The sequence below is a fragment of the Neolamprologus multifasciatus genome, chromosome 4 (assembly GCF_963576455.1).
Source record: "Neolamprologus multifasciatus chromosome 4, fNeoMul1.2, whole genome shotgun sequence".
Lineage (NCBI taxonomy): Eukaryota > Metazoa > Chordata > Actinopteri > Cichliformes > Cichlidae > Neolamprologus > Neolamprologus multifasciatus.
The window spans coordinates 5,371,886-5,395,597 of NC_140442.1; the positions used below are offsets into that span (position 1 = coordinate 5,371,886).

The following is a 23,712-nucleotide window of genomic DNA, read 5'->3' on the forward strand; positions in this document are numbered from 1 at the left end:
GCAAGATAGAGTGAAAAATAGCTGAAAGCCATCTTCTTTAAGGCGTCTGCTTTGGAGCTTTTAACAAATGGCAGATTTAGGTTTTTCTTGGCTTTCCCTTTTCTGGACTTGGCTTCCTCTTTATTTACAGTAGAAATCATATTAACGATACGGTGAAATGCGGAAGATGATCAATCGTGCAATTTTGCCCAACAGGCTGAGCAGATTCATTAGCTATCGGTTCGCATAAGCCCGTCGAACCTCTTGTTCGTGGAAATCACCATGGCGATGAGTCTTCTGTTGTGGTCGGCTGACATCTTTTGATGTGGCTGTTTTGGCATCGCGAAAATGTTCGAGCGTTGACTCATTGCTGTAGACAGGCAGTGAAGTGTGGTGTGTGTGCGTTTTTTGTAATCTTTTTATCTCACTGCTTCGCTTCTTTTGTTCACATAACTGCAGTCGACCAGTAACGTGTGGATGACCCACGCAGAGATGGAGTCTCTGAACGCCGCCACCAAGCCCCCGGTTAGTGCCCCAGCCGTCCTGTCTCTGTCTGACAAACTGCCCTTTTATGGTTATTTTATTTTATTTCTTTTGAATAATGTTGAGCGTCTCGTCCGGTCTGAATCACGTTGATGAGTCTCTCCCCTCCCTTCTCCTCTCTCTCCTTGTACTTCTTTTTTGTACTTCTGTCTCTCTGTGGGCCCAGGCCATAGTGTTGAGCATCTTCTTCTCTCCCTGTTGTTGCCGTTTCAGTGTGAACTGCTTCCAACTAATTACCCGTTCACTAACACACTGTTCCTCCCTTTTGTCCTCTTTTCCCGCTGCTGCTGTTGCTGCTTCCTCCTCTGCTGCTCCTTCACTATCTACCCATTCGTCCACCTTGCTCTTCACCTCCGCACCCCTCTCCCTCACCACCTCCACATCACTCTCTCTGGCTCTGTCTCTCTTCGTCTTCCTCTTCTCTTCTCTCTGCAGGAGCTGAAAGAGTTCAGCTGGGATCAGGTAAGGGATCAGCGGCGCCTTTTTGAGAAAAAGTTCGCACAACACGCTGCGTGTTTGTCACTCATTTCATCTCTAGCAGCAGTGAGTCATTTGCAGCGCCATCAGATACGAGGCCGAGCGTGAATCAGCGTTGCTCATCTGTGGTTGTCCCCTCCAGATACTGGCCTATGGCGATATGAATCATGAGTGGGTGGGCAACGAGTGGCTGCCCAGCCTGGGCTTGCCACAGTATCGGAGCTATTTCATGGAGTCCCTGGTGGATGCTCGCATGCTGGACCACCTGACCAAGAAAGAGCTGCGAGGACAGCTCAAGATGGTGGACAGCTTCCACAGGTAGAGCTCGGCTTCATAACTCATCCTCTTTTGTCACGTCTCGTGTTTACAAAACACAATGGTTATGGCACTCTGACAGCTCAGTTGTGTGTCTCCAGGCCTTCTCTGAGTTCTCTTTTGAAGGACTGAAAGGGTCAGAGGTGCTGGGTTGTTAATGCTTTCTGAGCACATGTGAGAGTGGAAACACGCCCTCCTCGGTTAACCTGCTTGAACCCCTGACCCTCTGGCTCTTTGCCCTCTCCCAGGGTCAGCTTGCATTACGGCATCATGTGCCTGAAGCGTCTAAATTACGATCGCAAGGAGCTGGAGAGGAGGAGAGAGGAAAGCGCCCACCAGAACAAAGGTGACCCCTTGTTTCTCTGCTGGTTTTTATTGCCTGTGCTATTTCATGTGCCGTGCACAGCTCAAGTTTAAGAAGCAAAGCATTTTTTCTTGTGGAAAAGCAGAAATCCTGTGTGTTTCTGGAGCTCATCGTAAAAAACTGGACCAAGCACAAACTAATAACTAGCAGTCTTGGTTAAATACAGCTTCGAATAGAAACTCGCACTAATCTGGTGGTATCGTAAACATTTCAACTTTTAACAAACATCAATAGAACATCAATCTTATCACAGCAGTAACAAGCTGATGTGAATACCACGAATACATCTTTTCACAGCCTCCTACATGCTGTCCCTGAGCAGAGAACAAGTCTGACTGGTACCGTCTCCTGTTTGGTTTACGTGTCAGAAAAGGCCGCTTCCCACCTGGATTATCAAAGTGTAATTCGGAGTTTATTTGCGAACTTGAATCTTAGCTCCTTATACAGTTTTAAATAAACACGAGCCGCGTGGCTCTACAAAGGCTGAAAATCACCTGCATCTGCTAATCGAATCTCTGGATTCAGATGAGTTTGTGATATTTTATCGAGACTAACGAGACCATACATGAAGCTCAATTTGATGTATTTGTAAAGTTATGATGCAAAATGCAATTGTGCCATGTCTTGCATGGGTAAAGAAGCTTTTCAAGAATTCTTTGGTTCCCATCTTGATAACTTCGAAGCAGGGTCAAACCACACCTCTGGTAGAAACTGTCATGCATATCTGTGCAAAATCTTTTGAGTCGTTCTGATAAAGAACAAACCAACAACATAAAATGAAGTGGCAGAGGTAAAGATATTGATACTGATCAGTAGATGCTTTTAATTGTTGTTGTTTTTTTAATTCTAGTATTTGTTAACTCAGCAAAGAGCAAAACCCCGCCCAATTTACTGTCTAAAACAGAGAAATAGCAACAAGCACTGGATATTTTCTGTTATTTTATCTATTTGATCTGTTTTAAAATGTCATATCACCTTGTTGTATAGGTGGCTGATCAGTTCAAGTTATAGCTTTCTTCTGTCTGAATTATTTTCTCAGATTTGGCTGCTTCATCCTGTTTCAGTGTGAAATTATGTTTGTTTTTGACCTGCCATCAGTCTACACTGCCAGCACCCTTTTACCAAACTGCCTAGCATCTCTGTGGACGGTTTCCATAGTAATAAGAATTTATCATCTGCATAAAGGAGTAATAAGATTATGTAATCTCCGTAAAATGATGCAGTATTTGAGAAGCTACAACATTTAGAAAACAGTTTTTAATGACTAAACCTTTCCATTCTTCACAAGTTTGGGGGTTTTAGAATTTTAGCAGGGAAAGTTGCTGAACTGCTTTTAACTTTGGTCAAATCTCTTTAAAGTAAGCAGATGTAATAAAGGAAAGTCTTTACAAGTAAACTATAAAAATACTTTCTTGCATCAGCGCTGGCATGTAAAAAAAGTGAAACAAAAAAACCCTTAATAATGGCTATTTTCTTTGATTTCTCACGTTCCTGGGAATTCCTGTGTTTAGACCACCCATTGTTTTTCCCCCTCCTCGTCATACCTAGAAGAGATTATAAGCCACAACCTTCTAGCTCGGCTGGATAATGATTACATAAATGTCAACACGTTCGGTCATTAAACAAACCCAAATCTCTCGCTCTCCCACTGCTGCGCCTTGACAAACACATGTTGTGCATTTACAGTCAGTTCATCTTGGCTTCTCCCCAGAGGAATCATGCAGATGAGGAAATTAGCGAATCTGGGTTTGTCTGACGATAGGCCTGACCTGTGTTGTCCATGTGCAGAAAATAAATCAGTTAGTCGAATGTTTCATTATTTCCTCTGATCGCCGACCCTTACAGAAGACGGTTAATAAATCTGAGCAGCCCTGCGTGTGTTTATGTATCCAAATTAAACTAAAGGAAGTGACTTCAGTTTTAATAAAGATTTAAAAACAGTGTGCAGACAGCTTTCTGTTTGCAGATGAATGCCTCTCCTCCCTTCCTTTCACCTCCTCCCTTTCTCTTCCTAGATGTGATGGTATGGTCCAATGAGCGTGTGATGTGCTGGGTGCAGAGCATCGGTCTGAAGGAGTACGCCGACAACCTCCGGGAGAGCGGCGTCCACGGGGCTCTGCTGGCTTTAGACGACACATTTGACTACACTGACCTGGCCCTGCTGCTGCAGATCCCCAATCAGAACACGCAGGTAGTGGATTCATTGTCGATGCACATCAAGAGAAATGTCTTTGCATCAAAGTCTGTTCCTACGTCCAAAGACAATTTATCAGATATTTTGCACTTTAAGATCCATATAAAGTTTTTTAGATTTTGATAATTTGCCATTTTTAGACAGAACAAGTTTAGCCAGTTCTGGGGTATTTACCCTAACCCTAATCTGAGTTATACAACAGGCAGCACAGTGGCAGAATTGTTAACACTGTTGCATCACAGAAGGAAGATTCTGGGTCCAGCTGGGACTGTGTGCAATTTGTATATTCGCTCTGTGCCTGTGTGCTTTCCTTTCGGGTGTTTCAGGCTCTTCCTGCAGTCTAAAGACATGTCATTTAGGCTAATTAGCCAAAGAGTTGGCCACTGTTAGAAATGGTTCACCGTATCTCTGTGATGGACAGGTGACCTGTCCAGTGCGTACCCCACCTCTCACCCTATGACACCCAGTGTAGGCTCCAGGCCTGCTGTGACCCTGAAGTGTTTGTGATAATGGATGAATTTCTATTTATATGGCAACAAATTCCTAAAAACCAAGCAAAACCAAGCTTTCTCCAGCTGTAATAGTGGGAACTACTGCAAAGGCAGTTTTGAGTACTTTGACTGGTGTTTATCTTTCTATCTGGAAGTCAGTGGACAGACGTAGTCAACACAATGATGTCACACATCTCCAAGATACAGTCCCAAAACATTTACAAGGTTGGAGTTGAGATCAAAATGAAAGAAAAGCTCAACGTTGGGTGTGGTACGACCCATGTGGACCGAGTGTCCGTTGAAAAAGTAGTGTCGACTGCTGAAGATGAGCCTGAATGCCAGCATGTTTATGTGTGTGAGTTGTGTCATCGCAAAACACAAGCCAAAGTACTCTAAACTGCGATTGTACGAGTCTGTAGGGCCACATTTTGCCATGATGACACACATTCAAAGCAATCCCAGTTATGCTATCGTACCTGTAACAAAGGTTTTGGGTGTAGCTGTATCCAAAATTCCTCGTTCTATTGCAGAAATGTATGCAAAAAGGGGCGTATGTAATTAGGTACACCATTGCACACTTAGTTAACCCTTTAAGACCTACCATAGAACCAAGTCCGCCAGAGCTTATATTATATTTTTACATGCTGTGGAGCCATTTTTGGGAGCATTTCAAGTTGCTATACATCAATACAACCATTATAGCCCAGATTTTAATAATATGTCTGCATTAAGTGCATAGTAATTACATAAATTGTAAAAAAGTGCAATAAACTACAAATAAATTGAAAATCGTTTTTGTTTTTTTAACATATATTTCTAGTTAGAGAAATTTAAGAGGCTTATCCCTCAAAACTGTAAATACAAAAAAGTTGCACAAAATAGTTTCCCACCACAGAAAATAAATTTTGAGTGTCTTCATAGTTTTATTTTTGAAATACACCAATTTTTATACACTGCAGGAAAAACGGAAATAAATATTATAATGCAAATTTGCAAAATAACAGCATATGTATCAAAATAAACTATTTCCAGCAGTGCAATATGAGTCCTAAGCATCCCAGAAACCACACAGAAAGTCATAAAGTCAAAGATAACTTTTAAAAACACCAGTATAGGCTCATGAGGCCCTGATGGTAAAAAACTGCATTTCCGTGAAAATGACATCACTTCCGGTTTCGGGCAGGTCATGGCGGACATGCGATAGTTCGCACTGACGTCTATTCCAACATAGGAAGTGTTATGAACAGTTGATCGGATCGGCAAAGCGTGTTTCTGGGATATTATGTTTTTGTTGCTGCAAGTGCTTTTTATGCAGTTTTTGCAAAGTTATATGTGGAAGGAAACTGTGACCGAGGACAAGCTGATGGCATAAGATGTAAGTACAACTCCTCCGGTTTCATATGCAAAAAAAATTATTGCGCAAGCTTATGTGGTTGCAGAGCTACCGGGATTTAAAAATAGTTACGCAAAACAGAGCGTGCCCGCTCCGACCGGTTTTAAAGGGTTAAACATATATAAAAAAATTAGTAATATAATAACTCTTTTAAAAGATCTTCTCAGCCTCTCCGTCTCAAATAGAATTACGTCTGTTATGTCTTAAAATGTTTGCAGAGGTTGTTCCTGTTGCACTGAAAATCGAATGAGAATCCACAGTATTGTTATAAAACAGGTATCGTGTTCAAAGAATTAATGTATGCCAGCACAGCAGAGCAGCCCTGATCTGAAAAGTCATCATCTGCAGAGTCCAAGCTAATCTCCGAGCTCTCCATCACCTCTATCTTGCAGGCCAGACAGCTCCTGGAGCAAGAGTACAACTCCCTCATCTCCATGGGAACTGAGAGACGGCCCGATGAGGTGAGCATGCTAATATGTCTTTAAAAAAAGAAAACAAAATACCCACGAAGAATACAAAGGTTGTTTGCACGAGGATCCATCTTAAGGCTCGCGACATGTGTCTCGCTGACAGGACGGGACTAAGACATTCACCCGCTCTCCCTCCTGGAGGAAGATGTTTAGGGAGAAAGACCTGCGGGGCGTGACCTCTGACTCTGCCGAGACCCTGCCTGCTAACTTCCGTGCCTCAGCCATCTCTACACCCTCCGTTACCCTGAGAAAGGTTCAGAGTGAAGGTGAGTATGACCCCGTGACCTCTGAAACATTTGCTCTCACCTCCGGATTCGATCAGCTCTTTTGAGCCCTCGAGTCGCGTCACCATTTAGAGGACGAAACACTTAATGTTCTCATTTCCTGGCAGCCAATTACTGCAGTTTAGTCAAAGCTCCTGGAATCTCAGAGATTCGCGCAAGGTGATTTCTATTTGGAGGTTTACAGGAAGACGACAGGGAGACCGATCTCACTCCAGACTCCTTATGTTTTACTCAAAATGCAATTTTCTTTTCAAAAACCTCACCAAACGGCTGGTAAATATGAAGATAAAAGTCAAAACAAAGCAGTGAGTGAAACAAACCACAGTTTAAAATAAGTATTATAAACATCAGTTAAAGGTTTACCGTAACCACTTCCAAGCAGTTGTTTACAAACCCAATTAGTAAGCATTATTAATTATCCATCATTGCTAACGATGTTAAACCAAAGCTCAATTTACTTTTATTAATGATGGTTATTATAAAGCACCAGATTCTTGCATTTGTAATCTCAGGGAACCACACATAGCAAGGTCATATCCTTACATTTAAACCTAATAAGTCCTCCTTGAGGTCTGGAGACCCTTCGTAAAACTTCCTTTTAACAGGAAGAAACATGAAAGGAGGGTGTCTGCCTTAAAGGTCAGTGTGAGGGAAGAGCAGAGTGAGGACCTCATGAAGAGCGTTTGAAAAACTGGGGCAAAACTTTGGTTGTAGCGGGGTAACAGTGCAAGGTCGGCCCAGGTGAAACGGTACCGCAGACCTCTTGATAAATGAGCCGTGTGTTTACATTTGTAATTCTTGGAAATGAGCCTTGAGCTGAAAGATTTTTCTGCAGCCAGAATACACCGGCTGTTATATAAGATGCTGCTAATGCACAGGCGGCAGTTGGTTGTTTTCATGCTACTCTGCTATTAATTTGCCAGTGGAATTTTGTGTTGCCTTCAGTGGAGGAACTGGCAATAACAAGGAGCAGACGCTTCAAAGTACAGAGGAAGACTATTTTCCCTCATTCCTCCTCTTAATAGGAATGCCTCTGGAAGGTCAGTGCTGTTTAAAAGACTTTGCAGTTATAATAAAAACCTCCTCTGTGTCTCTGTTTCCAACACAGCCAGCTCTGGTGCCCGGGGTGAATCTGCCTCAGTGAGGACGTACTCCTGTTGAGTGGCTGAGGTGAGAACCCTCCGACTTATTAATTAAACAGTCTGGTTTCATTCGTGTGGGGGTTTCATGACACAAACATTTCCTCTACGCTTCAGAGATAGCTTGCACATGTGTCCAAACTCTCCCCTTTTTTGAAGTCTTTGTTTTATGTATTTGTTTGTTGCAGTTTGGGATTTTTAAAGTGCTTGGTTTGGTTTGGTTGGTGAGGCTTTGAGCTGAGTTGAATTGAGGCCACAGAAGCAGTGACGTGGCAGTAATGTTGTTTCTCTCCCCTCAGGGCGCTGACAGGATTGTGACTAGAGGACCCTCTCGCTCATCCACGGAGAAAGAAGCAATGAATATAACCATTTAACTTTAAATAAATCTTTCAGTCTGACCATTCTGCAATAACAGAAGAAAAGAAATAAGGGGGAAATCAAGAATGTATGAATGTATTTTACGACCAGACTGCGAAGGTTGAAACGGATGCGCTGTTTTCTCCCTCTGTCTCTCACGACCTTCTCAGCTCTTCCTCTCTCAGCGCGAAGGGTGCGAAAAGGACAACACCGGTGTCGGTTAGAGTCGGTGCCGTTGCGCTGCGCAGGTCTCTCCTTTCTTCATTCCTGTCCACGTAAAGTTAGCAGAGTTGGCAATATCAGGGCTCATTTTCCTACCTACAGAAAAAAAAATAACACTTGCTGCCATTTATTGTCTTACAGTTTGAAAACAAGTAAATGTGTCGCCTTACAACTTCTGCTCAACAACAGGTGTTTTATAACGAGGGCCGGGACAGAAAGTAACCTCACCGTAAAGTCTGGAGAGGACCGAGAGGGTGTTAAAACTGAGTGACGACTTGGAGGGGAAATGGCTTGGTGGACATAAACGTGTCATAAACTACACCGGTGTTCTCCTTTGTACTAAAGGGCTGGCTGGTGTCCAGTGTCAGCCATTGTGGCTCTTTGTTGGCTTCTATGGTCCTGTCAGGGGTTGGTTGCGGTGGTGTAGTAAAATCCGTCTGAATTCAGACCACCATTTAGCTCCGACCACATCAGAGGGACCCTCCTCACGGCTCGTCTATTGGGGCCTTGAAAGCCGATAAGCTGAGTAATCTCTTTTGAAGGGAGTCCATTATAGAGATCAAAGGCACAGAGTTGCATGGGACAGTGTGTAGCAAGGCCATAGAAGCATTGTGTTCATGATCTCATGATGTCAATGGCAGGAAGTCAATTAAGTTACCGCTGGTACCACTTTCTAAAAAAGATGTTAATAGGTTTTTATAAGTTTTGGCTTTATTGATGTTAAAAGGACACTCCAGTGATATTTGTTTTTTACTTTCAGTGGGTACCGCTCAGTCTGTGGAAACAGTTCCACAACAGCATTGTGGTATTGGTAGGAGCCTTTTTAAAGTTTGGAAAAGACGTGATACAATCTCTGCTTCGGTATGAGATTTACTTATTTTTAATATAATCTATAAGTGTGGAACAAAAGAAAGGAGCAAATGCAATCTGGGCGCTTACCGGTCGGTCTGCTAACTTTGCATTTTGGGGCAACAGCAAGTTTTTATGTAGCCTACAGATATCTGGGCCAAGACTGTTTATCTGCATGCAGGCAAACCTGCTCAAATGTGATTAACAATGTAACTGAATGCAAATGGAAACCAGAAAGCTTCTTGTAGCAAAACAATACTTACTCTACTTACTTACATACAGGCATCTGCTTATAGAGACTGGTGTAGAAGCATTTTATACCTGGACCTACAGTAGAGCCTCTGCTAGCGACAGCGTGTCAGAATATAGCGCTAACAAACATTAGCGTCTCGTCTCATCAGAGCTGTAACGTTCGACAGCTACACCTCTGATTGGTGGATGTAGACTGGGCAAATAAAATAGTTTCTACATAAAACTCAACAAAGATCGAGTGCTATCAATTTCAGCTATATTCAAGAGAAGCCGCACATATCGACAGGCAATATCTCCAAAACTGAGCAACTCACACTCAAACATTCTGGACGGTGGAAAGCTTGATTTTTAGGTGAACGGTTCCTCTAACCAAATATAATCTTTCTAGTGACTGTGAGACTGAATTAAAAAGAAAAGGAGGGTTATTGTAGAGGCGAATATGCACCGGAAAAATCAATTTTTCAGGAACTTGCACCAAAAAGTTCACCTTTCACTTAATAATTCAGTATCTCATTAGTGTCCTGTACATTGTTCTAAATATTAATGTTTTACATGGAAATAATGCCATTTATTAAAACCTCTAAGCCATTTCGAAACTATGTCTATCTAGAAAGTGGTACCTAAGTTTAGAATATAAAGCCAGACTCCAACGCGAAATCCTCAGTCAGCGTCCACGGTGTCATTACGAGGTTTGTGACTTGTAATCATCAGCTCAGGGTCTTGGGTAATCCTGATGATGGCAGAGGCAACAGAGAGACAAAACAGCAACTCAGAGGGAGAGAAGAAGAAGAAGAAAAAGAAGGATGGACAGAAGCCGGTCATTTTATTGCACACAGAAGCCATAACTGAAATTTAGAGCGCTTTCTGGGGGCGTGGGGGTGAGATCAGAGAGAGGCCGGATGAGGTCGGGGCGAGCCCGAGGAAGCCCAGGAAACAAAACCTTTAGCCTCTGTGTTTACGATGCATGTCAAACAAATGACAATGACCTAAAAACATTTTTTTGGTAGTGAAGATGATATGAGGTGTCGTTAAAAAATATATATCTGTATGATAAACCTACAGGGGGTGGGAGCCTGGGGATCAATTTGTAAAATGTGTGTATTTTTTTCAGTTGTATTTTTTATTTTTTACAATAACTATTTATTTTCTTTAGGTATGTATTGGATAAATGTATGTACATGTTCTGTTCCTTCTTGACTTCATTTGAACTAGTTTTAAAAGTAAATATGAAACATTGAAAATGGTCATTCAAATACGCTACTGTATGTGTACATTTTGAGAACAAATTGTGCAATGATTTAACAGATTTCCATGATTAAAGTGATAGTAATACAAATTGAAAAAAAACAATCATCTGGAAAATAAAGAAAAATAATGACGATGATGATGAAAATGGTGATGTAAAAGAAAAAAATAAATAAAGCGATCCAGGTGGATCTGCTGATCGTCGCAAAGTTTTCCTGATTTTCTTTTATGCAGTGACTTCTATAGATAAAAATTTAAGATTTAAGAAGCTGTTTTGCTTCTTCTTTCAGAGTACAAGGAAAATACATATTTAGTTTGTTTCACTTCACTTTGTAAATGATTGTACATTTTATTAGATATATCTTTTGCATACTTTGCAAACACCCAAGTACTAATAAGTATACCTATTAAAAGTTTTCAGAAAATTTGCCAAACAAACTAGCAAAATAATTTAAACCAGCTGGACTTAACTGAGAAGTTTCAAAAGGATTTTTTTTTTTTTTTACCAACAAATGCAGTAAAACCTGAAGAATTTAAAGCTGGGCTACATTTAAAGTACGTTCTCTCAGTTTTTTGCTTGTACTCTCCACTTTAATTGCACGTACATCCACCAAACTTTTCACCGGTTTGCTGGTCGATAAAGTTTTTTAAGTTTTTTTTTTCTCAAATATTCTTCAAAGTCTGATTGAAAACTTTTAGTCCTTAAAATGTGATCAAATAAACTTTTTCTGACTGTCAACAGCATTTTCTGGTGTACACCCAGTGGATACTTTGTTAGGTTTACTGCTCAATAACACATATATCTAATTAGTCGATCACATATAGCAACTCCATGCATTCAGTTGGACATGGTCAAGACAACTAGCTGAATTAAAAGCGCTCAACATATATTCATATACCATGCATTTAATTATGGGTTATTATTCCTCTCTGGTTTTCTTCCACAGCATGTCTTTTGTCTCCCTCCCCTCACTGAGCTTGGTTCTCCTGGAGGATTTTTCCTGTTAAATGGAAGTTTTTCCTTCCCATTGTCGCCAAAGTACTTCCTCTTAGGTGTCGTTTGATTGTTGAGGTTTTTCTGTCACATTGCAGGGTCTTTATCTTACAGCATTTAGGCAACTGTTGTTGTGGTTTGGTGCTATATGAATAAAAGTGAATGGAATTGAAATGGGGAGTATCAGAATGGGGAAGAAGGGTGACTCTACTAGTTTGAGTATTTCAGAAACTGCTGATCTACTTGGATTTTCCAAGAGAGAAGATTTTTAAGGGAGTGGGAGTCAGAGGTCAGAGAACAATTGCAAGACTGCTTTGAGCTGATAGGAAGACAACAGTAAATCAAATAACCACTCAAAGAAGGTATGCAGAGAGGCATTTCTGAACGCCCAACACGTCAAACAGATGACTTATAGCAGCAGAAGACCACACGGTGCCACTCTGTCAGCTCAGAATAGTAAACAGGCTCACCAAAACTGGACATCAGAGGACCAGAAAAACATTTGCAGGATCAGAATTTGGAGGCAACACTGTGAAAGAATGGATATATCCTACCTTGCATCACTGGTTCAAGCTGGAGGTTGGGCTCTAATGTTATGGGGGATATTTTCTTGGCAAGCTTTAGTCCACTAAGTACCAACTGAATGCCATTTAAACAGCACAGACTTGTTTCCAGCAGGAAAAAGCACCATGTCACAAAACTCAAATCATCATCTGAAACTGGCCACTGAAACATGATAAGCTCACTGCACTCAGATGGCCTCCACAGCCTCCACATCTCTTCCAATAGAGCCCATTTGACATGTGGTAGAAGAAGAGTTTTGCATCATGGATGTGCAGCCAACAAATATGCAGCAAGTGCGTGATGCTATCAACACAGACCGAAATCTCTGATGAATGTTTCCAGCATCTTGTTGAATCTATGCCACATAGAGTTCAGGTAATCCTGAAGTCAAGCCGGGATCCAACCCAGTACTACCTAATAAAGTGACTGTGTGTACAACTGGCGTTATCTGATGTTCAAATTTATTCTAGAAAAAAATGCAAATTCAGGCATATTTCTATAGAAAATACTTCACCTGCATTATAACCATAAAATAGCAACAAAAAAAAGGCTCCACCTCAATGTACGTAACTTTTTGGTGATATCACTTTCTTTCAATTTGAACAATCGCTGCCGTTTTCAAAAGAAACATTTTTACAACACATATCTCTAAAGGGCGTGCTCTCACTCTGAGCCAGGAATCTACCTGAGTAGCACTTACATCCACCCAACATCACAGCTGTATATCTGTTTATATCTTAAAGGGCTTTTTAATAGAGCAGTTCATTAATGTGTCATTCCGCTTGATTTATAGAACGTCATTTGTTATAAAACAAAAACAAAAACGTGGTGAGGCTGACGTTTTCCTGGCTGTTTACTGCATTATCTGAATGATGTAGTGATAAATAGATTTTTTTAAAACCCTCTCTAAAGACCTTTAACTGCAATGTGACAAGAAAATTAAACTTTATCCAGTATTTGGACTTCCAGGAAAGCATGGATTATTCAATTTGTGGATAGAAAATACATGATTATTATCTTTAAATAGTGCCAGTAAGTTTATTTGATTGGTTTGTGTTTTGTTGTTAGTGCTGACCCAAAAAGTAAATCCACTAATGTTTTTCGACACATTCTTCACCTTCATGGGGCATAAAAATTGACATTTTCTTGTCATATCTTCACAAAGATATATGCAAATAAAATCAGAAAAAATGGGAGATACAGTTTAGATGTTCTCAAGAAACATAAAAGTTATCCAGGTGTAGATATCCTAGTGCAGGGGTGTCAAACTCAAATTCACAGTGGGCCAAAATTCAAAACTGGAACAAAGTCGCGGGCTAACATTAATATTTATTGAAATATGCACATTAGAGAGGCCCCTTCACTGTCCACTTTTAAATCATGTCTTCAAACCCACTTTTATTCCTTGGCTTTTAACCTCAGTGAGACTTAGTTTCTCTTTTAATTGAAGTAGTTATTTAATTAATGATTTCACTCTTCTTTTATTTGGTTTTTATTTATATCTCATGTAATTTTATTTTACAGTTCCAATGTACAGTACTTTGTGTCAGCTGTGGTTGTTTTTTAAGTGCTTTATAAATAAAGTTGATGATGATGATGATGATGAAATATATTTATTCCTACAGATATAAGAATTAATCTTTTCTTATGGACTCCAACACGTTTTGCTGAAAAACTGAATATGGAACAAGCAAAGCTTAATACTAAACAATATATATATTAGCTGTGTAATACCAGTAGGCCAGCTCTAATAGTAATTTGGTATGGCTTCGTGGGCCAAATGTAATTAGTCTGCGGGCCAAATTTGGCCCGCGGGCCAGAGTTTGACACCTATGTCCTAGTGTGTGTAGGGACTCGTGCATGTTGTGCACCTCAGCCTTGGAGGTATGTAGTGTTGGCTTGCTCTTTTTCCTGAAGCAATTATCTTTAATCAACTACATGTATGTATGTACATGTAAAATGAGGACTTTACAACTTTTAAGCATGTTTGGCACGTTTCCTCTTACCAGCAGATTTCAGCAGCAAAGAATACAATAAAAAGCTAGTAACGAAAGCTGTACTTTGTATGTACATTAGTTAAGTTCAGAGCATACTGAGTACAAAGTTCCTTTATTACCATGTTTGGCAGGACAACTGAACAAACCCAAAGATGGTAAATCAGCTTGTTTAAGTGTCAACATAATTTACAAACCACATGCTTTTACAATCATGAGGCCCACATGCACAGATACATCCTGCCACAAAAAATCCTCTGCCTGGCTGAAATCACGCTAGCACGTGCCCGCGCTGTAGTCTTAGTTAAACCATAACTGTAACGTTTCATGGTAAAATATATGGTGAGAGTTTGGAGCAGTAAAATGGAACCTCAGTAGGGGGCGCTCCTTCCTCTTACAACCCGAGCGGACCAGAGGCTGGAATTACCATCAGACACTGGAGAGACCTACGAGCCCGTGAAGGCTTCTTCTATAAATACACACAAATATACATAGCTTCATACATAAAGGTATACTGGTGTCATATTGTACACTTATATATATATAGGAATATATTAATATCAAAGACATACACATGCTTACATACTAATCAAAAATAACTTAGATTATGAAAGATAAATCATACAAAAACAGTACTTCTTAAAGTAAAATTTCTATAGGACAATTTTCCCTAAGATCTAGTGTTGAGGTCTTCTTGTTTTTTCTTTAACGCAAAAGTCACTTAAAGTTGTAGTGGAAGGAAAAGAGATATCTGAAAAGGTCTGGATTTAAGAAGAGATAGCTTCCCTCGTGTTCTAGGAAAGACCGCGAGGAAGAGAAAGTGCACACAGAAGGATGTCAGAGCTGCTCTGCTCTGTGTCACTTCACTTTGTGCTGTTCCTTAAGCCCTCCCCCTGCCCCTTCTTGTCAAAACCTCCCTCCCCGTTGCCTGATTTGCTCTGGATAGCAGCACACAGACGCAGGACGAGTTGATTCGAATCCACCTCCATCCGATTCTGTTTCTATTATCTTTGGTGAGTGCTCGCACGTACGACTGCTTGACTCTACACTCACTGTTCCACTGTTTTTTATCCACTCCCAAGCAGCTGCCCCCAGCCACACCTATCCCTCGAGGTTTGAGAGATTTCGCTGATGCAACAGCACCCTTTGTCTGGATCCCGTTGTTGGGATGGTGGCAGTTAGTTTCATAGAAGTACTGCTGTAGCGGTCCTCTCTGAGTCTGGATTTCCTGTAAGACACTGACATTCTCTCCTTTGAAGTCAGTGGCTTCTGTCTTGTTAACCCACACACTTATTGCCTCGCACACCGACTGTTCCCTTGACCTAATACCCTCCTTTGATCTGTCAGTCAAATGTGAGCGTTTATCCCTTTTAACGGGATGGACGTCCTCGCGGGTTAATCTAGCGGAGTCTGCCCAAGACAAAGTCGTACTCCTGTCGAGTGCGCGGTCGCCGTGACCCTCGATGCGCTCGTCCATGTCCTCCTGCTCCTCCCAATCCCCGTCCTCCTCCAGCATGCCAGTCTCTAACATGAGCAAAAGAGGTGGGTCCTCGGGAGGTGATGGAGAGGATGAGAACAGGACCCGAGGATGAGCATCGAGAAACAACTCGTCTCCCTTTAAGATGTTATCCAGCCCTCCCAGACCCAGACCACCCTCCATTGTCAGACTCTCTTCAGGAAAACCTCTTCCAGTTCCCACGGTCCTCTGGCTCGCTGTCCCGATTTTTTGTGTATCTCTGAACCGATCTGAAGTTGTAGTCAGTTTTGGTCCTGTTTGACCCTTATGTGTTGTAGCAGGACTCACATGGTTTTCCAATGCAGAAACCCGCGATGGCCTATCAGTAGCGTCCTGAAGATTGTGTTTCTTGGAAAAGTCCACAAAGCCCGCGTATTCATACCTGCTGGTGCTGCCAGGTTTGTAATCCTTGAGAACAGAACTATCCTGGGAAACATCCTCGGCCCTGAGTGTAGCTCGTTCTGTGGGAACATCTAAGCGGCTTCTGTCATTGCTGCCTGAGTTGCTGTTTGATTGGTGGGTTCCTCGACTCTCCACCTCGAATGTCTCTTCGCGTCTAGGTTTTACATAATCCTTACGGCTCTGGAGGTTTTGTCTGTTGCTGTGTTGACTGAGCGCAGCGGTCATGTTGTAGTCCATCTGCGAGGCACTTCCATTGAAGCTGTAGTCCGCGGGGGCAGCTGCGAGGCGAGCGGCTGGGTCATGCCGGTGCTCTCTGCGTTTGTCGAAGCCAGGCTCGGCGGTCGCAGTCGCAATCTTGGACACGGGGTTGTGAGGGAAGGGCAGGGCCGAGGCAATCACCATGGCAACCAGGGGAAGCCAGTGCATCACTCCCAAGACGTATCAGCTGGTGGTTAAAACAGAGCAGACACAAGAGGAGAGAGAGCCAACGTTACTTTATACAATGCAAATTGTGGCTTATACAGTTAAACCAAGCACCACAATTAAAGTGTAAATTGAGAGGTTTTACTGGTGGCCTACGGCTTTATGAGACTGGTGCTTTAACTGCTGAGGTATGGCTCTAAAATCTTGGCAGAACTCGTGGAAAAATAGGTACAGCGAGGTCGATCTTTGTTTCTGCAAGAGGAGTTCAGCTATGAACGGCGCACACTTTGAAGAGCTCACCTCCGACAGACTGGCACGTATGTGTGTCAGAAACTTTACAGCCAAAGCTTTTCAAGGCACGATTTGTTTCTCTTCTGCTGTTGCTACTTTTCTTCAGAATTCAAGAATCTGGGACTTTCTTCTACATGTTCTAACTTACAATATACCTTCTTGTCAAAACACACACGCGTAATAAGAAAGCATACCAACACAGCTGAGATAAACCGCAAGTATTCTACCTGTTTACACCTGGGCTGTGGGTGAACTGGTGATGGAAATTTAATGACGGATACAGTACTGCATTCAGCTGCACTGGCCTGGAAGAGTTTCAATTATAGAGTGATCGCTATTGTAAACGTCCTGCCTGCCATAACCTGTATTATCTAAACTTTGTGCTGCTTGTAGTTACAAAAGGCTTTAGTGCTGCTTTTTGTGTGGCAAAAATAAGAAGCTGAAATTCTCCTTTAGGTCATATATACATGTTATTATGTTATAAAAAGTACATACGGAGCATTTCATAAAACGCATAGTTAACTGTTGACCAGTGTTGGGGAGTAACGGAATACATGTACCGCCGTTACGTATCTAAAATACAAAATATGAGTAACTGTATTCCGTTACAGTTACCGTTTAAAAAGGTGGTATTTAGAATACAGTTACTTTGTTGAAATAAATGGATTACACGGCGGTACTTCCCTGTTTCATATTGTGGCGGGTCAGGCCTGTTTGGGTTTTGTTTGACAGCTACGTTCTGTTGTTCCAGGCGGCAGCGTTACGGTTGCCATGGTTACAGGGTGACGCTCTCTCTCTGCGTGTTTCCTGGGTGAGAGAGCGCCTGTTGTTGTTGTGCTAAGCTAATAGGCAGAATGCTACCGGTATAGCTCTAAAGAATGTAGCATCATGGGCAGTGTAGTCCGTGCTGCAGGGAGAATGGACTGCCATACACGTTATGTGTCTGTGAGCGAGGGAGGGAGAAAAAGGAAAAGTACGAGCTGTCATCGAGCAAAAACGGGAGCTGGAAGCATGTAAATATAATAATAACCACTGCAGCCAAGAAGAGTGCCTGACGAGCCCAGTTGTAAGTAAGCTATTAAGACTCGACTGTACACCGTGTTCGTGTTTTCCTCCAAAAACAATAAGTTTCATTGGAGCAGCCTTTCAACGCCTCTCTCTGTCTCTCGCTAGCAAAGTTGACCCAGACAACAAAGTAAAGCTAGTTTTCAGCTACGAGCCCGACACAGAACCCACCATATTAGTCAGAGGTCCCTTTACTACGGTTCAGAGCCGCGGACCTTCAGTAACAGTAATAAATCACAGCAATAGTACATTCATGTAGTTGTAAACAGCATAATAATATATTAAGTAATCCAAAGTATTCAGAATACGTTATTCTCATTAAGTAACGTAACGGAATACGTTACAGAATACATTTTGGGGCATGTATTCTGTATTCTGTAATGGAATACATTTTAAAAGTAACCTTCCCAACACTGCTGTTGACTATTTAGTTCAATAGTATTACAATATGACACCCATAATAACAATTCAGGGATTTTTATGCACAGAGAGATTTTTGGAGAATAAGTGGCACTTTTAAGGTTAATAGGTTTGATATATGTAGACCAATAAAACGAATCATAATACAATACTTGCTGCATTACATGCCTATTATTTAGGCTAGGGTACCGTGTTGGTGTAACTGAGCTGTGGTGTCAGTGGGAGTAGCACTGTATCAACACCTTGTCTGTAACACACACACACATTACAGACGTGTAAATATCCTGTTATGACAGGCCTGATCCCTTCATTACGCTGATAAATTTCCAATTCACTCATGACCTGAATCAGATTTAGACATTACAGTTTTCACAATTATGGTGTGGGGACCTGAGATACGGTTAAACACCAGCTAAACTTCAATAGTTTGTCTGACCACTAATTTGAAGGCAAAAATCTTTATTGCCAACCTATCAGATGTGCACAGTTTACAGCTTTTTTTTTCCATCTAAAGAATTATGAGCAAATTTCCTGAAAATCAAAACTGTTAGTATCAATTTCATTCATTAAAACAAATAAATAAAGTCAACCAGACCGCACACTCCCTCGTGTAAGCCAAATGTAAACAATTCCTGACACGCAAAAGACGTTTAGGCTGAATTGCTTTGTCAACTCTGACATTATGTGAATGAAATAAAAAGTGAGATGACTCACATGTGACTCAATGTGAGGTTGCCCTCTGACTAACAGTAAAAATATTTCAGTCACCAATCTATACCGCAGGTCCAGCGAGACGGTATTCGAGCAGTACTCACGAGCCTACACGGGGGAGGTAAGTGAGGATTTAGTTATTTGTTTAAAAGCAGGGAAAAGGTCAATTGGAAAGAGTAAAAACGGGCGGAATGATGGGAATGTCAGTGATGTAACTTAGCTGGCGAGGCGCCTTCGTGGCAAAGGATGCTTCTTCTTCTAAAAAAACCATGGCAACATAAAATACGTGTCAAAAACTGAATGTTATGACTTCGTTTGTTTGCTGATATTATAATTGTTTGTCTTAACGGGTGTGTAAGAGCGACTGGGTGGGTGGATCATCGGTGGCTATCGGTGAGTGTGTGAATGAGTGGTGACAAAACTAAATCCTTCCTGTGACAGGACCTGTAACTCAATAGAGCCACACCCGGGACACAATGCTGCCGGCGAGACGCAGCAAGGTTTGGTTGAGACATCATTCATGCTGTCACCCAAGGTGCTGTCGCTCAAAGACGCCAAATCACACCACAGCGTGTAGAGCTACATGTTTGCTCAGTTTACTGATCCGTGTACCAGGCCTGCCAAATGTTTTGTATGATGGAAACCAATTAAAGTGATCAATCTGACCGTTAACACGTACAGGATCAAATATCCCGGACAGCTGTGGAATATGTGATCAGCTGGAGTTACAGGTTTCCTAAAGGCCTTTGTGGAGCACTCAGACATCCCACAGAGGGCAGGCAGGCCGACCGTCTAAGTGGTTTCTTTGTAAAACAGCAGCAGCAGGAGTCGCACTTCATCACCATGCTCCATTTGCCACAATGACATGCATCATTTGCTCTCCCTGCAAGGCTAGACACAAAGTTCTTCCACCGTCTGGACCAAACTCAAGCCCTCGCAACCTACACCCCCTCTCCACAAATGAGTATGCACAAATACCCCAGGCCGTCTAATTCAAAAACCTCACCTAGTAAGTAAAACCCTACTCGAGGCCGCACTCTTATGTTAATCCTAATCACCGTAGCCTGAAAGTCTTCGAAATGAGCAGCACGGGAAGAATACCACAGGATATACAGCCTAAACAAACAGATGGAACCACCTCATCGAGCAAAAATCCGTGAATAAACAGACTAAACTATGAGGACACTAACGGAGAGACCTCCAAGAACTCCATTTCTTAGCGCTGATTAATATAAGTCCTTGATAGCTCACATACTGGCTTTCTTTTCTCTGCAATCACATCGGCTGTGCATTTATTTAAGTTTCAGAAAAGCAGTCAAAACAAGGTGGAAGATACAACTTGTTCCCAACCTCTGCAATACAACATTCCCAGCAGATATGAGCATACGTCAGGGATTTTTAAGTGACAGGTTGAAACTGTCCTATTTCACTTTGTTTTTAACCACTCTTAAAGTGCAATGTTTCTCCTCGCTCTGACACTTCAGTATTTTACTTTATATCTCTTTCTATGCATTTATTTTTTAACTAATTTTTATCAGATTAATCCGGTTCTTACATTAAACAGCGCTTTTAGCTGAACACAGATTCGGTCTTCTTTATGGACACTTTTAAATACACATAACTGACATTTATTATTTTGTAAAGACATTTAAGAAGCTGATAAAGTTTTCATGAATCAATTGAAAAATTACAATACAGTAACTTCCTGTTAATGGATGAATTGTCGTACGTTTTTCTGTATTATCGAGCCACTTTAAGTTAGCGTGAACCACATGCATCAATCCACATTCTTCACATGCCGTCACTCAAAACTCTTGCTCAACATTAACAAAAGAAAAACTTTAAACACAGAATATAAACATGAGCGTTTTTCTGAGTAAGTCTGACACCTGGAAAATTGTTCAGACTCCTGCCGGTGTTAAAGGGAAGAAGGAATCAGGGGGAATTATGGCACAGTGTGCCTCTGGCTCTCTCTTGAGACCCACCCCAGGAAACACATGCCGTAAAGCAGATCCACACCTGGCAATGGCTACTGTGCTATTTAGCCTGTTTACAACTTCCACATGTGTGGCTAATGTCAGGCACATCCATCTGACAGCGGGAAAATGCATTCAGTGTTAGGACTGCATTCTCTCCTGAACTAACCCTGCCTCTTTGAAGTTCTGTAACTCCCCCTCGATGGGGGTGGAAGATCTCGGAGGGAAGCTTCCCCCGTGAAAACAGTTTACACGTCAGATTGCATCTTTCACCAGATTTTAATCACAGGTTGGGTCTGACTAAACGGCCTCAAAAGCATCTATTAGAAACACTGACAGCAGGAGTGGCTGTGACACTATGTGAGATGGAAAAAACATGCAGGTAAATGTTTGTCCTCCCTCTGCTTCGCCCCCTCTTTCGAGGTTAAAAATAAAAGCCTTTACACCCATTTACAGTGCCTTGCCGTCCCGCTGTGCAAACAGCCCATTAATTCCAGCTCTGTGATTGTTTCGTACCATGCTCAGCCTGCAGGATCGAGCCCCCTCCTCTCTAACCTTAGCTCTGCCAGTGACACCTCTCTCAAATGACTTGTAGATCTCTCTGGTTCACACTGGGAAACACTTCTAATGTGGCGCAAGCAAGCCACGCGTCTTCTTCTGTTTAAAAGCGTAAAATAAAACTTAAAATCTGTAATGAAATAATTTATACTACACTCAAACTTGCACTTTCACCTGCAAAAACCACCCACGGAGCCTATTCAGCCCCTTATCTGTTGACAGCGCGGAGTTAAGAGATCAGCTGCAGGTATGTTAAAATGGCAACTTGTGTGATCTACCGGCAGGTTTGTGTTGTGACTCGGTAGCATTCACCTCGCCTGAGTGACTGCCAAGGAAAACAACATGTGAAAAACCCTACAAGTGTCAGGCTGCCAAAGAAAACACGTAGAGCGTCTTGATCTTCTCAATCAAGTGAGAAATGCTGAGCTTTAAAAAAGAAAGCATGAATCAAATAAAAAATTAAACTATAATGATCAGTTTGTGCCTGTTTATACATGAATGTAATTAAAAAGAGAGCTCGGAAAAATAAATAAATATAAAATTATTAAACTTATTGTAGCCTGACTTAAATAACTTTCTGTTTGTTATCCTCAAAGTGATAGGACCTCACCAGTGCCTTTGAACCAGGGCACTGATAAGCTTCCATCTTCCAATCTAACTTAGCAAGTCTATTTACTCAAGTACGTTACTAAATAAGTATTAATAGAAACTTTCTGATTCTACTCCACTATAATTTGTATGCAAAATAATGTGCTTCATACTCCATAACAATAATTTTAAAGCTTACATTTTTTTGTTATATATTCCAAAATATAATCATATTAATAAATATTAACTATTATAGCTATATAGATTCAGTTATGATGCATGATCTAGTATAATGCATATATTTTGATTCTGCATAATTCTGCACGTTCTTTTACTGTAAGTACTTTCAGCATATGTTGAACCTACAAGTTATTTTTTTACTAATATTTAAGCAGGGTTATGACTTTTTAACTTGTTTCTTCACTTTGCAAAAATGTTATTCACATTCACACTTGTCTACTACATCTGTATGGGGGCACTTGAGCTTGGAAATCCGTGTTTTCTGCACCAGTTTTCTACTTTGTATTTATTTCTCATGAAATATTATAATATAATATGTTTTCCAGCGGGGCCCCACTATGCCACTCAATTTACAAAATCATGGAACCGCCCCTGTATCTGTAACTGACTGATTGCATAAATAAATGAAGAAACGTGTCTGTATTTCGATTGAGCTGCGCTGCAGAATATTTAAACATTATTTTGAGTGTACGTGTGTGATTTAAAGGCATACCGTTTAGGTGAGATCCGGACCCCGCGTCCTTCCAGCTGACACCACATTGATTATAGTCCTGTCAATGTTGCTCAACTGGTTTAAAAAATAAACCCCAAATCGCTTTTACACGCTAACCACAAACGCTATTCACAAACATGTCTTTCTCCTTTTTTAATAGTCCGTGACATCGCACGAGTGCACCCAAAATCCAATGAGGGGAGAGAAAAAAAAAGGAAAGGAAAGTAGTTACACACCAGAAAACTCTCCTGTCCCGGGAGCGCTTCCACTCAAGAGAAATACTGTATGCAATAAACCCACAAAACTATTACAAATGTTGACCCGTCTGAAAATGTGGATATTCCATAACTTGTTACTGCTCCAAGGAGGCGCAGAGAAAAATTATGTCAGTTCAAATAAGTGAGCGACGAAGTGGAGCGCTGAAGAAGCGACCCAAACGTTTTAAGAACTCCGAACTCCGCCTGAAACGCGTTCAACAAAGCTAGCATCAACTACAATCAAAACTTCCGGTTAACAATTTCAAAATAAAACATCAATTGAGGAATTTGAATTTCCATCGAACGCTGACGGAAAGACAGGGCTTTTATTTTAAAGAAGCACGCAGTCTCTTCAGAATGGCCCTGTTATTGGCTTACTGCTAGCTCGACTCAGTTGAGATTACTGAGTTTCTTGGTGGAAGCGCAAAGACTGGGCAAACTCCCCCCCCTCAGGATCCTTTAGTAGAATATGGATAAGAGTTCTGGAGCATTCAGCGACTAACATCTGTGAAAGCAGATGTATTAAACAACCGCTCCTAAACAGACACCTAAAAGAGAAAACAATAATTAGCCCAAAAACAAAGTCACATATCTTTACTAGCTTGGAATTAACATGGCCATGAGATGATCTTAACCGTCAGCCCTC

The 23,712-nt window shown here is 41.4% G+C and overlaps 2 protein-coding genes across 4 annotated transcripts in view; one reads left to right on the top strand and one right to left on the bottom strand.

Moving 5' to 3' along the window:
* Positions 1-10,783, top strand: part of ppfia3 (PTPRF interacting protein alpha 3) — a 37,482-nt gene extending 26,699 nt beyond the window's left edge. The window contains exons 23-31 of one of the 2 annotated variants that reach the window (XM_085155763.1): positions 439-504; positions 958-984; positions 1,142-1,317; positions 1,563-1,660; positions 3,694-3,869; positions 6,149-6,217; positions 6,330-6,492; positions 7,619-7,680; positions 7,949-10,783. In XM_085155763.1, coding sequence (XP_085011889.1) covers positions 439-504; positions 958-984; positions 1,142-1,317; positions 1,563-1,660; positions 3,694-3,869; positions 6,149-6,217; positions 6,330-6,492; positions 7,619-7,671 — 828 coding nt within the window. In that variant the 3' untranslated portion in view covers positions 7,672-7,680; positions 7,949-10,783. Of the gene's footprint in view, positions 1-438; positions 505-688; positions 985-1,141; positions 1,318-1,562; positions 1,661-3,693; positions 3,870-6,148; positions 6,218-6,329; positions 6,493-7,618; positions 7,681-7,948 lie in introns of those variants that run through there. The other variant, XM_085155764.1, reaches the window with a different exon arrangement.
* A 3,439-nt stretch (positions 10,784-14,222) lies between these two features.
* On the bottom strand, positions 14,223-23,312 carry ntf4 (neurotrophin 4). 2 transcript variants are annotated; one of them, XM_085155776.1, is made up of 2 exons: positions 23,046-23,312; positions 14,223-16,489 (listed from the first exon to the last, which is right to left on the bottom strand). In XM_085155776.1, exon 2 carries the CDS (start codon positions 16,468-16,470, stop codon positions 15,007-15,009), a length of 1,464 nt encoding a protein of 487 aa, XP_085011902.1. In that variant the 5' UTR covers positions 16,471-16,489; positions 23,046-23,312; the 3' UTR covers positions 14,223-15,006. The 2 variants fall into 2 exon arrangements, with proteins under 2 accessions (XP_085011902.1, XP_085011900.1); XM_085155774.1 differs by having other exon boundaries at positions 22,810-23,311.
* Positions 23,313-23,712: the final 400 nt, after the last annotated feature.

Bases quoted from the DNA above. Each gene is read 5' to 3' on its own strand.
- ntf4 (XM_085155776.1), bottom strand. From the start codon at position 16,470: ATGCACTGGCTTCCCCTGGTTGCCATGGTGATTGCCTCGGCCCTGCCC.